Source organism: Sceloporus occidentalis, unplaced genomic scaffold (assembly GCF_023333645.1).
Source record: "Sceloporus occidentalis isolate IW3139 unplaced genomic scaffold, rSceOcc1.0.p SCAF_19, whole genome shotgun sequence".
In the NCBI taxonomy this organism is placed as follows: domain Eukaryota; kingdom Metazoa; phylum Chordata; class Lepidosauria; order Squamata; family Phrynosomatidae; genus Sceloporus; species Sceloporus occidentalis.
In genome coordinates, this window is record NW_028316999.1 from 13,942,575 (window position 1) to 13,959,408 (window position 16,834).

Genomic DNA, 16,834 nt, shown 5'->3' on the forward strand with positions numbered 1-16,834 from the left:
CTTCCTTTACTTGGAGGGAACTGTGAAGGGAGCAGGGGAGAGTGGGGAGTAGGTAGAACATGGGCAGGGAGTGGACTTTGCCTGAAAAGTAAGAAACCATGATACGGTCAAACCGTATTTAAAAGTTCACATCCCCTCTTTCTCTTCCTTCTTCCAAGTTTTATATATGACAATCCTTTAGTTTTTTCCTCATGATTTTAACCTGTGTTTCAGCACACATATTTGTATGTGCTTAACAAATAAACAAGAACTCTGCAGATTGAATAGAGGTACTGCATTAATCGATGCAAGTCAATAGACACCTCCTAAATGTGGCCTTTTAGCCCCAAACAACACACCAAACCTATGCATAGGTGGTATCACTGTACTCAGATTTTACTGAATATGTGTTGTTTGACTGTGACGTATACCAGGAGCTGTACATTCATACTTAAAGTACAATGGTGGTAGAATTAGTGAGTGGAAAGAGTTGAACTACCAGCATTTGAAATATCTTGAGGAGTTTAGTTTTCCAAAATATATGGTTGGATAGGGTAAATTGAATTGGCTGGCTTCAAAAATGTCTCAAACACTGGGGCAGGATGACCAGATGTCAAAATTCCAAGTTGAAAAAACTGAAGTGCACATGTCCCAAATGTGACAAACCTATGCAATAGTGGTATCACTGTACTCAGGTGATATACACATTTACACTGTACTTGTGAAATACACATTTGGGTGTTGTTTAGCATTAACATATACAAGGAGCCGTAAATTCATACCTGAAGTACAATATGTGTGAAAAAAGAAACACAAAAAAATACTACAAAAAACTTTGACAATAGTGGAATTAGTGCAAGGAAAAAGTTAAAATACTAGTATTTGAAATATCATGGGTTGTCTAGTTTTCAAACATATATGGTTTGATAAAGGTAAACTTAACTGACTGGCTTCACTGATGTCCCACATAGGACATGGGGGCAGAATGACCAGGTTTGGCAAAAAAATGCTTTAAATAGCAATTTGCTACCTGTACATTGAGTATTTCTGAACTTTTAAATATTTTTCAAATGAAAACATTTCAACATATTTTAGTTTTCTTTTTTATAGTAAATTTGATTATATGATCAAAATAATGGTATCTAAAGAAAGACTTACTTGTCCTCGAAAAAAATAATACTGTGGGTACAGTTAATAAAAAAGAAAATGACTGCTAAACACAGACACAGGAAAAATGTTATGTTAAAACTACTGTCTCAAAGAGTACAAAATAAAACAGCTCTGTCCTTGAGGGGTTAATAAAATGTAACATCCGCTTCTTTAGGATATTGGTGTAACCTATCATAGGCACAAAGAAATGACAAATCAGTATGTATCCTGAATCAAAATTTATCAACACTGATGTGTTTACTGTAGACCTGGAGGCTGCCATTGCTTTCAGTCTTGTGTTATTTTGGACGACTTTACCTGTACATTAACCTCTTAAGGCCCAGGCTGTTTTTAACTTTTTGTACCCTTTGGGACCAAGGCTGTTTTAATACCTTTGCGGTGCTCGTGTATAGATGAAATTTTCTCCTCACTCATTTAGTGTACCCACACAAGTTATATATTGTTTTTTTCAGGACAAGAAGGAATTTCTTCAGATACCATTTGATCATATTATCTAATTTCCTCAGAAAAAATTATGATGGAAAATTGAAAAAAAAACCCTCACTTTTATTTGAAAAATCTTTTACTCAGCCCAAAAAGCTAATGAAAAAACCTGCTAAATAGATTCTACTATTTGTCCTGAGTTTAGAAATACCTAATGTTTTTTTGCTTTTTTCTGCAAGTTTTTTTGGCAATAAGTACATGTAGTGTTTTGCTATTTTAAAACCATTTTTTCCAAAGCCGGTCATTCTGCCCCATGTACTATTTCAGCTATCTTTGAAGCTGGCCAATGCAATTTACCCCATCAAACCATATATTTCTGAAAACTAGACACCTCAAGGTATTTCAAATGCTGGTATTTTAACACTTTCCATGCACTAATTCTACTACCACCCTTTGTCAAACTTTGCGGTAGTAATTTATTTTGGGGTTTTTTTTCACTAAAATTGCACTTCAGGTATGGATCAACAGCTCCTGATATACAACGCTTTCAAACAAGACCCCATTATGTGTTCAGCAATATCTCCCGAGTACAGTGATACCCCCATGCAAGGGTTTGTCGGGTTGTTTGGGAGGTAAAACACCACTTTTAGGAAGTGCACATTTTTAAACTTTTACATCAGGTCCTACTGCCCCCATGTCCTAATAGGGCCATCTTTGAAGCTAAATCAATTTACCCCATCAAACCATATATTTTTGAAAACTAGACACCCCAAGGTATTTCAAATGCTAGTATTTTAACCCTTTCCATGCATGAAATTGTATCACCAGCCTTTGCCAAAGTTTGCGGTAGTAATTTTCTTTGCATCAAACAACACCCTAATGTGTGTTCAGCAACATCTCCCGAGTAGAGTGATACCACCCATGGTGTTTGGCGGTTAAAAGGCCACATTTGGGAAGTGCGCTTTCCCCACCCCCATTTTGGTCAGTCTGTGCCCTAGGTTTTAATACAAAGTTATTAGTAAATATTAATTCATATGTTAACTATTTTTCATATTTAATAAAAGCTATGAGAAAAAAGCCTTGTTTAAATTTTTTTTATTTACCAAACTGCCCCCGATTATGCACATCTGACTAGGGCTGCAACTAACGATTATTTTAATAATCGATTAGTTGGCCGATTATTTTTTCGATTAATCGGATAAAAAAATTCAATTTTTTTTCAATTTAAAATAATGTAATAAAAAACGTACAATTTACACTTTCATCTCTTTATTGCAATGGCCTCTCTCTCTCTATTCACCTTCTTATTTTACTCACATAATAATAAAAGCTACAAGAACCCAAACACTGTGTTTCTCAAACTAGGTTTAAATACAAAGTTATTAGTAAATATTAATTCATATGTTAACTATTTTTCATATTTAATAAAAACTATGAGAAAAAAGCCTTGTTTAAATTTTTTTTATTTACCAAACTGCCCCCGGTTATGCACATCTGACCCCCAGCTTGCCACTGTGCCCCCATATATGCCTTATACCTCTTATATGCCAGTGATATGCAACTGAGCCCCCTGATATACCTTTTACCCCCAGATATGTTTTATACCCCCCTGATATGCCTTATACCCCCTATATGCCCTGAAATTCATAATACCCCCCATACACCACTATAACTCACCCATACACCACTCTGGCTCCTCCCCCTCCCATACACCACTCTGGCTCCTCCCCCTCTCATACACCACTCTGGCTCCTCCCCCTCCCATACACCACTCTGGCTCCTGCCCCTCCCATACACCACTCTGGCTCCTCCCCCTTCCATACACCACTCTGCCTCCTCCCCCTCCCATACATCACTTTGGCTCCCCCCCCTCCCATACTCCACTCTGCCTCCTCCCCCCCCCCATACTCCACTCTGCCTCCTCCCACACTCCACTCTGCCTCCTCCCCCCTCCCATACACCACTCTGCCTCCTCTCCCTCCCATATACCACTTTGCCCCTCCCATACATCACTCTGGCTCCTCCCCCTCCCATACATCACTTTGCCTCCTCCCCCCTCCCATACTCCACTCTGCCTCCTCCCCCTCCCATACTCCACTCTGCCTCCTGTCAGCCATGGAGGTTCACAAGACACCAGGGAGCCGGGTAGAGAGGCAGAGTGCCATATGGGAGGGGGAGGAGCCAGAGTGGTGTATGGGAGGGTGGCTCCCATACACCCCTCTGACTCCTCCCCCCTCCCATACACCGCTCTGCCTCTCTACACGGCTCCATTACTGACAGGAACTTTCACTGCAGCTTCATAGAAGCCTCAGCGTAAGTGAAGGTGAGTAACGGAGGCTGTCTGTGCGATGCAGACCCCCACCGGCTGACAGAGAGGATGATCCTCTGTCAGCCGGTGGGTTTCTGTACGATGCGCACAGACAGCCTCCGATACTGCCCTTCACTTACGCTGAGGCTTCTATGAAGTCAGTAACGGAACCCGGTAGAGAGGCAGAGTGATGTATGGGAGGGGGGAGGAGTCAGAGGGGTGTATGGGGGGGGAGAGAGACGGAAGTGAGAGACCGGCCGACAGTGAGGGGAATCCAGGTCCCCTGCAGCGTTGCGGGGGATCTGGATTCTAGTGTTATAATCCGATCTCTGTTTGAGGTCGGATTATAATTTTTATAATCGATAAAAATCGATTTGATTAATCGATAATGAAAATCGTTGACAACGATTTTCATTATCGATTATTATCGATTAGTTGTTTCAGCCCTACATCTGACCCCCAGCTTGCCACTCTGCCCCCATATATGCCTTATCCCTCTTATATGCCAGATTCCACTGTGCCCCCTGATATGCCACTGTGCCCCTGATATGCCTTATACTCCTTATATGCCAGTGATATGCAACTGAGCCCCCTGATATACCTTTTACCCCCAGATATGTTTTATGTCCCCCTGATATGCCTAATATCGATATGCCTTATACCCCCTATATGCCCTGAAATTCATAATACCCCCTCATACACCACTATAACTCACCCATACACCACTCTGGCTCCTCCCCCTCCCATACACCACTCTGGCTCCTCCCCCTCCCATACTCCACTCTGGCTCCCCCCTCCCATACACCACTCTGGCTCCTCCCCCTCCCATACTCCACTCTGGCTCCTCCCCCCTCCCATACATCACTTTGCCTCCTCCCCCCTCCTATACTCCACTCTGCCTCCTCCCCCCTCCCATACACCACTCTGCCTCCTCCCATACATCACTTTGCCTCCCCCCCTCCCATATACCACTTTGCCTCCTCCCCCCTCCCATACTCCACTCTGCCTCCTCCCATACACCACTCTGGCTCCTCCCCCTCCCATACTCCACTCTGCCTCCTCCCCCTCCCATACATGACTTTGCCTCATCCCACTCCCATATACCACTTTGCCTCCTTCCCCCCTCCCATACTCCACTCTACCTCCTCCCCCCTCCCATACTCCACTCTGCCTCCTGTCAGCAACGGAGGTTCAGAAGACACCAGGGAGCCGGGTAGAGAGGCAGAGTGGCGTATGGGAGGGGGAGGAGCCAGAGTGGTGTATGGGAGGGTGGCTCCCATACACCCCTCTGACTCCTCCCCCCTCCCATACACCGCTCTGCCTCTCTACCCGGCTCCGTTACTGACAGGCACTTTTACTGCAGCTTCATAGAAGCCTCAGCGTAAGTGAAAGTGAGTAACGGAGGCTGTCTGTGCGATGCAGACCCCCACCGGCTGACAGAGAGGATGATTCTCTGTCAGCCGGTGGGGGCCTTCACGATGCGCACAGACAGCCTCCGTTACTGCACTTCACTTACGCTGAGGCTTCTATGAAGCTGCAGTGAAAGTGCCTGTCAGTAACGGAGTCGGGAGAGAGGCAGAGTGATGTATGGGAGGGGGGAGGAGTCAGAGGGGTGTATGGGAGGGGGGAGAGAGACGGAAGTGAGAGACCGGCCGACAGTGAGGGGAATCCAGGTCCCCTGCAGCGTTGCGGGGGATCTGGATTCTAGTGTTATAATCCGATCTCTGTTTGTGGTCGGATTATCTAAGGAGAGGAGTTTTTCAGAGCATTTGCTCTGAAAAAACCTCTTTTTATAATCGATAAAAATCGATTCGATTAATCGATAATGAAAATCATTGACAACAATTTTCATTATCGATTATATCGCTTAGTTGTTTCAGCCCTATTTGTTTTATTTTTTATAATTTTACTAATGACATTATGATTAGAAAGCTGGGCTCCATTCACTTGCATAGTTGAATGCAGTACCTGTGGCATAATCACTCGCAGTGGCGGTTGTGACCGCTCTCTGGAGTGTTAGTTTAGGAGGCGATCATTAATGTACAGTACCGGCGACAGTACAGTCCTGTAGGCAGGCATGGGAGGAGGTGATGAGTGAAGATGCAAGAAGCAGGTCATTGGATCTTAGAGGGCAGGCTTGAGTATATTTGCTGATGAGGGAGGATAGGTAGAGGGGAGTGGCATTTGTGGGAGCTTTGTAGGCAGTGGCGTCGCTACAGGGGGGCAAATGCCCCCCCTAGGTTATTCCTTGCCCCCCCGCCGAATTTGGAACCATCCAGCGGATTGCCCAAGACAGTCCCGCAATGGGACTTTAAGTCCTGGGCAGCGTGAAACGCTTTTTTTGGGGGGGACGCGGAGGAGAGAGAGGGGCACCTAGCAACCGCTCGACCCCCCTCACTCTCCTCCACGAGGCCTCTACCTCCGCCGCAGTGCCGGCGTTTCATACTGAGCGCCGGTATATGACATCATATCCGGCGCTCAGGAGTGAAGACAGAAGCCTCGTTCTCCCGCCGCAGGACTTTAAAGGTGAGTGAAATACAAAGGGGGTGAGTAGGGAAAGAGGAGGGAGAGGGGTTAGAAAGTGATAAGGGAGGGAGAAGGGGTAGAAAGTGATAAGGGAGGGAGAAGGGGTAGAATGTGATAAGGGAGGGAGAAGGGGTAGAAAGTGATAAGGGAGGCAGAAGGGGTAGAATGTGATAAGGGAGGCAGAAGGGGTAGAATGTGATAAGGGAGGCAGAAGGGGTAGAATGTGATAAGGGAGGCAGAAGGGGTAGAATGTGATAAGGGAGGCAGAAGGGGTAGAAAGTGATAAGGAAGGGAGAGGGGGTACATGTTAATGAGTGAGTATGAATTAATGTGTGGATGAATTGTGTGAATGCGTGAGAGTATGCATTAATGTGTGAATGAATTGTCTGAATGAGGGAGAGCATGAGTTAATATGTGGATGAATTGTCTGAATGAGGAAGAGCATGAGTTAATATGTGAATGAATTGTCTGAATGAGGGAGAGCATGCGTTAATATGTGGATGAATTGTCTGAATGAGGGAAAGCATGAGTTAATATGTGGATGAATAGTCTGAATGAGAGAGAGCATGAGTTAATGAGTATATGTGTATCATAGATGTGTAATTGTGGAAGGGCAAAGATGGCACTCACCGGGGAATTCTCTCTGACAGATTCTCTCTGACAGCGGGGGAAGGTCTGCGCGATGGACGCAGACAACCCCCCTGCTAGCCGCACACCTCCTTCCGGCTGCAGCGGAAGTCTACACGCTGCCCGGACAACACACCAGAAGTCAGAAGTACCGGTAAGTTTTTTTTTTGGGGTGGGGGTGTTAAATGGGGGGCATAAGGCACTTCTGTAGGCAGAAAGTGCTCTATGAAATGCCTTTTAATCCCCTTAATGCCACTCTGCCTCCAGAAATGCCTTTTAACCCCCTTAATGCCACTCTGCCTCCTGAAATGCCTAATACCTCCCTATATGCCACTCTGCCCCATAATATGCCTTTTTACCCCCTAAATGCCAGAGTGGCATATAGGGGTATAAGGCATGTCTGGAAGCAGACTGGCACATAGGGGGTCAAAAGTCATATAATGGGGCACAGTGGCATATAGAGGGTTAAAAGCCATATCATGGGGCCCAGTGACATTTAGAGGGCTTAAAGGCATATCATGGGGCCCAGTGGCATATAGGGGTTTAAGGCATTTATGGGGCAGAGTGACAAACCTGGGGGCAGATGTGCATAACTGGGGGCAGGTTGGAAAATAAAAGGAATTAAAAACAAAATATTTTTCTCAATCATAGCTTTTATTAAAAAAAAATAGTTTACATGAATTAACATTTACTATAGGAGACTTTTTTCCTATAGGGTCGTCTTATATTCAGGCTTTTTCTTTTTTTTCCTAAATTAATATTCAGATTTTGGGGGGTCGTCTTATAATTAGGGTTGTCTTATAATCGAGCAAATACGGTAATAACTGCAATGCTGTTTTCATGTATTTATTTGATCTATGCCTGCAATGCTACGTTTTATATATTGTTATTGTATACCTGCCTATACAGGATTTGTATGTCTGATTCTGTTGATTTGATATATACCTTCAGTGCTGAGATCACAAGCATGTCTAATGCGTATATGTGATGGGCCATCACATAAATCAATAATAAAAGGAGGGGCTTGCTGGGGGCATTAATACAAATAGTATCCTGATGTAGATTGTGTCCTGCTGTTTGTGTGTTTTTGGTTATCAGTGTACCAGAGCCTGTCCTGGGGTGTGTGTGCGTATAGGTGTTGGTGCGGCACAGCCTGTCCTGGTGTGTGTGTTTTGGTGTCCGTATGGCATAGCCTGTCCTGTGTGTGTGTTTGGGTGTCGGTGTGGCAGAGCCTGTCCTGGTGTGTGTTTGGGTATTGGTTTGGCAGAGCCTGTCCTGGTGTGTGTGTCTGGGTGTCAGTGTGGCAGAGCCTGTAATGGTGTGTGTGTCTGGGTGTCGGTGTGACAGAGCCTGTCCTGGTGTGTGTGTCTGGGTGTCGGTGTGTGTGTTTGGTTATCTGTTTCCTGGCAGTTGGAATTATTTAATTTATACTTATCCAGAAATAAAATGCCCTCCTTAAGTTGTAGTGACTTCAGGGGACAAAACATTCAAGGCCCTGAAATCATTTAGTGGAAAAGTTGAGGTATTGTGTTATTTATGCTATAATATTTATTTCAAGGATTAGTCGTACTAAATTGTGGCTTCAGGCTTCCCATGTTGAATGACCGAGTATTATGTTAGTCCAATAACAAAAGTCTCATTCCATAGCACATTACTTTTGGCAATATATATATATATATATTCTCAGTGGTATGAATTAATGGTGGAAATTATGAATGCCCCCCCCAGTTTGACTGTGGTATCTTGTGTGCCCCCCCTATATATTGTTTCGCCAGTATTTTGTATTTTGAATTTAATTCTGCTATGGATGAGGAGCCAGTGGAGGGACTCGCAGAAAGGTGCGGCAGATGCAGACCGTCGGGTGAGATGGATTAGTCTGGCAGAGGCATTGAGGACAGACTGGAGGGGGGATAGTCGGGAGAGAGGGAGGCCGGTAAGTAGGTTGTTGCAGTAGTCAAGACGGGAGATTACAAGGGAGTGGATTAGTTGTTTTTTTCCGGTGCTGGCAGTCAGGAATGGACAAATTTTGGAAATGTTACGTAGTTATTTGTGGCAGGATTTAGAGAGTGATTTTGTGTGATTTATGTGAGGGGTAAAAGATAGGTTAGAGTCTAGGCTCACTCCGAGGCAGCAGACATGTGGTGAAGGAGAGATAATGGTACCGTCGACAGTGATAGAAAGGTCAGAAAGGGAAATAGAGTTAGAGGGAGGGATTAGAAGGAGCTCTGTCTTAGACATATTTTTCTTGGTGAGAGGCCATCCAGGAAGAGATGCCAGATAGGCAGCTGCTGATCTGAGAGAGGACAGATGCAGAGAGATAGATTTGTGTCGTCTGCATAGAGGTGGTATTTGAAGCCAAACCTGTCGATAGGGACCCGGATCCTCCTCTCTGGCAGCCTCTGCTGCTGCCAGCACTCCCTCTGGGGGCTTCTATGATGGAGCACAGGCATCACATGACCTTCCAGTGCTCCACCATAGAAGCCCCGGCGGAAGTGCTGGCAGGAGTGGAGGTTGTCTGTGCGCATCCCGCAGCCGGCGAACATTTGCGGGATGCGCACAGACAACCTCCACTGCTGCCGGGACTTCCGCCGAGGCTTCTATGGTGGAGCACCGGAAGGTCATGTGACGCTGGCACTCAGTCATAGAAGCCCGGCGGAAGTACTGGCCACCAGCAACGGAGGTCTACATCAGTTCTTTGGCAGCACTGATGCTTCTGTGCATGAACCCAGGTGTGCAGTTGTACAGACATAAGAAGTGTGCATTAACAGCAACATTCTCTCTTAGCAGTTAATTTCTAGACTGAATTAGATTCTTGAAATTAAGCATTGAATATTGCTATTTCTTTTAGATCCTCATAAAATGTGTTAAATATTTAAAAGAAATAAAAAAAATAAAGTTTAACATATTTCACATAATAAAAATGTAAGCTTGATTTATTTGATAATTGAAATTACGTTGAATAATTATTGCATCATTAATGGCTTTCACCATATAATCATTTGTTTGCAGGAATGTTTAGTAATATAATATATAAACTCTGATGGACAAATAATTAACGTTATATATACAAGACGGAATTAGTTATTTTTTTGCATGAGCTTTTCTATTTGCTTATACAAATTTGGATCACTTCAGGAAGATATTTTCTGTGGATTGTAATGTTTTAAAAATGGCCATGTAAAAATAATTTTAGTGCTGCATTTTAGTGACTTGGCAGTAAAATGCCCCATTAACTAAATATTGTGCAGCCGATGCTTTTAGGGATGGATTCCTATAATCTATAAAGAAATGAAGGCTCTGAAACACGAGTTCCTTAGAACATAGCAACTATGAGAAAGAATAGGGATTTGAATCTAAACACAAACAGGGATGGAATTCTTGACTACCCTACTGACCTATATCCATGAGTATTCTAAATAACTAAAATAAACCTAAATATCAAGATCCCTGTAAAAGAAAACCTATACAACCATTCACTAACCGGAAGCAAAACCTGGAGCGAGGCTTGGGACGCACTAGTAAGAAGAGGTTTCCTTGGGCAGTCCATTACGGGTTGTAAACCACACCCTTTCTGTTTACTATTGGACAGAAGGGAATAAGAGGCGTCGTTCACGGTTTTGTTACATGACGTCCGGGTTTCTCTGACTTCTGCTTGAGGGATACATGGCGCTATAGGGGATTAGTGAACGGAAAGGTTTGTGTGAAATCCCACATTCACTGTCTGTCAGAAAGCTACACGTGACAATACAACTGTATGATCATACACTCTCTTCATGTCTCACAGAACGGAGCTGTCTGTTTTAGTCGCTGTCACGTTAAGGCCTCCGGATTACTAACTGAACAAGATGCTGAACGTCCCGTCTTCATCCTTCCCTGCCCCCCGGTCCCAGCAGAGAGTGGCCACAGTTGGTCGTAGTAAGGTAGGGTCTAGTCTATCTGTGTTAGCTATGATTCATAATACCTCAGTAATACCCCGTGCGGTGTCACGATATGAGCATCAACACAACTAAAGTATTCAACTGAAGGTACTGACTTGCATTGCTTGGTAAAACCATTCCTAGCAGTCAAACATGTAATGAGAGAATAAACTACATGCAAGTCAGTAGCTGCTACAATATTTTACTTGCTTCTGTGTAAAACAAAACATATACATACACTAGGGACTGCTGGCACCTTCTGCGCTGGGGGGCAGGTAAACCCATTGGCCTCTTGCACCCCCCCAGCAACTAAGGTACACACTGGTGGGCGTTTTTCACGCATACTTACAGTCATGTTAATGCACATACATATTAACCCCTTCAGGACCGCCGTCCTCATACTGCGTCTTCCCTTGAAGACCACAGTTTTATTTAAATATTTTAATTCCGTGCTCGTGATTCGCTTCAAAGGGATCACGTGCACGGAATTGAGGGGGGGTGGCAGCTACGGATCGCTGGGGACATCCAGCGGTCAGTAGCAGCCGCCCCTCGCGATCCCAGCGTCCATAGCGATGCTGGATCGCGCATCATCGATGACGTACCTGGTATGTCCCGGTCTGGCGGTGACGTATGACCAGGAAGTACCAGGTACGTCCCAGTCCTGAAGAGATTAACATATGTCCGCTATACCAGCTAAACACACTCATGCTGACACATACACACTTAACAATCGTGTGAAAAAAAAAGTGCACCCTCTTAGAGTTGTAGACATATCACGACATAACAATCATCTGTTCCTTAGTTTGTCTAAAAATTAGGTAAATACAACAAAAGATAAACAGCAACACATGCTATAGTACACCGTGTCATGATTTATTTAACAAAAATAAAGCCAAAATGGAGAAGCCATGTGTGAAAATCTAAGTACACCCTTACTGCTTCCACAGGAATTAAGATACTAAGTAGCAGATTTAGGTGCTGCTAATGAAATTATCAGCAAGTGTTACCAAATCTATGAAAGCCGAAGTTTTAGCAGTTTCCCAGTCTGGGGCATTCAGGTGTTTGTTAACACAATTCCAAGGAGAGCATCAACAGTGACCTTAGAGACGCGATTATCATTTTACAGTGAGAAAGATTATGTAAAAGTAGAAAATATTCCAGACAGTTGCCAATCTTCCAAGGAATGGAGGTCCCAGTAAATTCACCCCAAAGTCAGACTGTGAAATGCTCAGAGACATTGCAAAAAGCCCAAGAGTTACATCTCAGACTCTACAAGCCTCAGCTTGTTAAATGTTAGAGTTCATTACAGTAAAATTAAAAAAACTGAGGAAATATGGTTTGTTTGGAATGGTTGCCAGGAGAAAGCCTCTTCTCTCTGAAAAGAACATGGCAGCACGGCTTAGGTTTGCAAAGTCACATCTGAACCAACCACAAAACTTCTGGGACAATGTCACTTTTAGATGAGACTAAAGTGGAGAAGTTTGGCCATAATGCTCAGTGCCATGTTTGGTGAAAACCAAACTCTGAATATCGGCACAAACCCCTAATAGCAACTGTCAAGCACGATGACAGAGGGGTGATGGTTTGGCCTTGTTTTGCAGACACAGGACTTGGAAACATTGCAGTCACTGAGTCGGCTATGAACTCTTCTGGTATACCAAAACATCCTATGTGAGGCCATCTGTCCAGCAGCTAAAGCTTGGCCGAAATTGGGACATGCAAAAAGACAATGATCCCAAGCATAACAGCAAATCTACAATAGAATGGCTGAAAAAAGAAAATAAGCTGTTGCAGTGGTACAGTCAAAGTCCAGTCCTCAACCCGATTGAAATGCTGTAGCGGGACCTTAACCCCTTAAGGACCTGGCATTTTTTTACTTCGAACTTTTACATCTGGTCCTACTTCCCCCATGTCCTAATAGGGCCATCTTTGACATTACCCCATCAAACCATATATTTCTGAAAACTAGACACCCCAATGTATTTCAAATGCTAGTATTTTAAACCTTTCCATGCTTGAGATTCTACCACCAGCCTTTGCCAAAGTTTGTGGTAGTAATTTGTTTTGTATTTTTTTTTACACAAATTGTATTTCGGGTACATATATTTAGCTCCAGGTATACATCACTATCAAACAACACCACAATATGTGCTCAGCAACGTCTCCCGAGTACAGTGATACCACCCATGCATGGGTTTGTCTAGTGTTTGGGGTTAAAAGGCCACATTTGGGATTAGAAAGTGGTTAGAAAGCTGAGCTCCTTTGACTTCCATGGTTGGATACAGTACTTGTATTCAACCTGCAAGTGGAGCCAGAGTTCTCCGGTGAACTTTTCCAACTTTATTTTTTTTTTTTTACAGGACACGCCGCCATCATGCGAGTGGCTAAATCACTCTCAGTGGTGGTTGTGACCGCTCTCCGGAGCAGTTACAGCGCGTCCTGGGGTGAGTATTCGGTGTTGCTGAATGCTGAGGCATTTCAGCAACACCATTGAAGTTTAGGAGGTGATCGTTGATAAACACTGAATTTCAGAAGAGCAAAGACAACCTCTGCTGCTGCCGACACTTCCTATCACCCCAGCACTCCGTAATGGAAGCCCCCAGAGGAAGGGCTGGCAGCAGCGGAGGTTACCAGAGAGGAGCATCCAGGTCCCCTGCAGAGATCTGAGGTCTGATTATAAGACGGTTTATAAGAATATAAGGCGAGGGGTATTTTTAGAGCATGTGCTCTGAAAAAAAGTTGTCTTATAATCGAGCAAATACAGTAAATGCTTGCTCCTCTTAGCAAAACAATAACATTTTAAATCAGGTGTATTTTAAATACAGTGTATGGCAGACATTGACGCCTTGGGGAGGGGCCACATGGGGCCCCTGATGCCAATCTCAGTGTTGTTAAACACTGTTTAAGCGGAAGCCTGGCGCATGACACACGTCATTAAGAGGTTACATTTCATGGTGTTCCCACTGCAAATGCATGAGGGGATTCTGCCTGATCCTTTCATATGCATGTGTCCCAGCAATTGTGAGTGAGATTTAAAAAAAATATTTTATTATTATATTTATTTTCAGGTGCCTCTCAAGCCTGGAAGAAGTCTTATGGATTGGATTCGAGTGGCAAAAAGTGGTCAAGATCTGACTGGGTTAAGGGGAAGACTGATTGAGGTTTCTGAGGAAGAGCTTTCCAAGCACAATACGAAGAATGACTGCTGGATGTGCATTAGAGGTAGGCTGCCATAGTAAGCATATATTATAGTGTGCATGTGTGTGAAAAAACAGTGCATTGGATAAGCACTTCATATCACAGTTTCTTGCCTAAATATAACAAAATATATTTTAAACAATCAGTGTCCAAACCTTATATTTTTGAAAACTAGACATCCCAGGGTATTTTAAATGGTGGCAATTTTACACTTTCCATGCCAGGATTTTTGGGAAGATGGGACATATTTTTACATTTCTGCTCTACAAGACAGATGAGATATACTGGCAGGAATCCAGTGACAAAAACATTTTTGAAAAGTATAATGGAGCACAGAGAACTCCTGCTCCCTTTCTACTAAATACATGTATCACAATACCTCGGACCTTGAGGGCTCTGGCTACCCAGAGCCTACCCTTGTGGGACAGGGCAAGGACTGGTCACTGATGTTGGGGGGCGTTCCTGCCAATGTCGGCGGGCATTTAAATGGGTGTAGAGTGGGTCATGTCAGGACCCCGCGTCCCAGAGTATTTGGGTGTTGACCCGGAGAATGGCCGCTGCTCCCGGAGTTCTCCAGGCCAAACACGGAGAGTTCCCAGCTATGTGTATAACATGGCATGCATTTAGGGTATTTTATCACACTAAGGAAATAAAGGAAAATACTGTGCAGAGTCCAGGATCATGCGTGGATTTGTCCTCCCACAAAGCTTTGAATTCTGTTGAAAGCAATGTGTGTATTCAATTAATGTTAACCAGAACATGGAACAAAGACTAGCCCAGCACATGGGGTCACACCAGTAGTAGTAGCTGCCCTACCAATGATGCAGTCAAATTATGACAAGCACTAAAAAGAATGTGTATTGTGCACAGAAATGTTATTTTGGTTTTTGTTCAAACTTTTATTTTGTAATTTGAATAACAGGAACTCAGGCCCCTGTATGCACATTTATGTACAGAGCAATACATAAATTTGCTTGCATAGACTTTATTAATAACATATTTCTAATGTGTTTTTATAAAATCATTTTAATCATTCATTTTAATGTGGAATAATGTCCTATTAGTATTCACAGTTACCTTTTGAGGTCTGTTTACCACTATTGAAATTATGTACTGTCAGGCATACTATATAATGTTTTTCTTTTACAATATGTTTTCATGTATTTGTTTCATTTATTGATTCTAGCTTAACTATATGATAAATTAACAATTTTATATTACTAAACCTAGGGAATGACTGCAGCCCTTAAATAAAAAAAACTGTTAGTGCCTTAGCTTTTTGATGGCTTTTACATGGCCAGTGGTGTTTAGTTCTGCACACACCATGTCCATTTTGCCCAGTTAGTCTCCTTATCCAAATATACTTAACCCTGCCCACTGCCCAGAAACCCGCACCTTCCCAGAGCAGCTTCTTTATATAGGGAGGAAGGGGCTATAAAATCAGCCCTTAGTGTGGTGTTCTACATTCATAGATGTAGCCTTCAATACAAAACTACGTGTGCATGACTTTCTTCTCAGAAATATAATATATCCTTCAGTAGGATTAGGTGTATGCCAGTCAAAGATGTAGGCAGAGCTGGGTGAAAAAAATGCACACAAAATAGCTGGGTGCAAGTGCATATAGAGGGATTCTTTATGCCCCTATAGATATACATATATGTCCTCAAAAGCAGTGCCATGATGCCCATTAGGACATATACAGCCATGTCCATAACTATTTGGACACATTTTTTAGGGGTTCTATACACCATCAATTTGTAATGGAGCCATTGAGATGTGTCACAGTGCACAGTGGTTTTACATCCAAATCGGGTAAATGGTTTAGGAATCCTAGCACATGTTATGTTTAGGGACCAAAAGTAATTGAGTAATTGACCGGAAAACTGCTTCATTGTTGCTATTCCTGTATTGGTATAGCATTATTTTCTTATTTATTTTTATTTTATTCCTTGCTGTTGCTGCCGGCCAAGTATGTCTGACCATAAGCATTTTGGAGGTTCCATAGGAGACATACCAAAAAAAAAAACATCTGGCAAGACTAAGCATGCAGCTTGTTCCGTATATAAAGAGACCCTACAAGATCCTAAACAATCTCTCTGTTCCTCATGTACGAGGCCTAAGGAGGTGGCAGATTAAAACATTTTTTTATAAACTGAATGAGGTCAGAAATGCAGTCTATCTTCCTCCAACTTGGAAGTTTGCTTGACTTTCAACCTTCAGTTAAAAAGACTACCCAGGACTTCCTCAACCTCTGACCAGGAGTTGCTGTCTTTTGAGGATCTCTTGGCTGAAGAGGAAGAGGAAATCTCACTTTTTCCAAGTGGAGGATGTGGTCAAGTTAGCCTCTGCAGTCCGAGTGATAGGGACCAGGAACCAGACAGAGACAGAAAGTGTGATGCAAAACACATTTTTAATTAAAAAAAATGTATATATCGTGATCCAAAATCATAGCCGGGGTCGGTAGCCAGAGTGGGTGATCAGATGAGCTGGGGTCAGGAATAAGAGCTTCAGCGAAGTCAGAGTCAAAGCCAATAGTCAGGACAGGAATACACTGAATAGCAGGAAATTAAAAAAAGGCAAGGAGGTAATGAGCCTTGCTGCTTAAATAGCCTGGAATGAGTAGGAAATGGGCTGCCTAAAAGCAATCAGATTAGTAACCCTGGTAACTGGGTAGGAAAGGGGCTGG

General features: G+C 43.3%; 1 protein-coding gene across 1 annotated transcript in view; it reads left to right on the forward strand.

Moving 5' to 3' along the window:
• Nucleotides 1-10,878: 10,878 nt before the first annotated feature.
• LOC149302477 (cytochrome b5 reductase 4-like) overlaps nt 10,879-16,834 on the forward strand; it is a 72,811-nt gene continuing 66,855 nt past the window's right edge. The window contains exons 1-2 of the mRNA XM_089482658.1: nt 10,879-10,953; nt 14,019-14,172. Coding sequence (XP_089338784.1) covers nt 10,879-10,953; nt 14,019-14,172 — 229 coding nt within the window. The remainder of the gene's footprint in view (nt 10,954-14,018; nt 14,173-16,834) is intronic.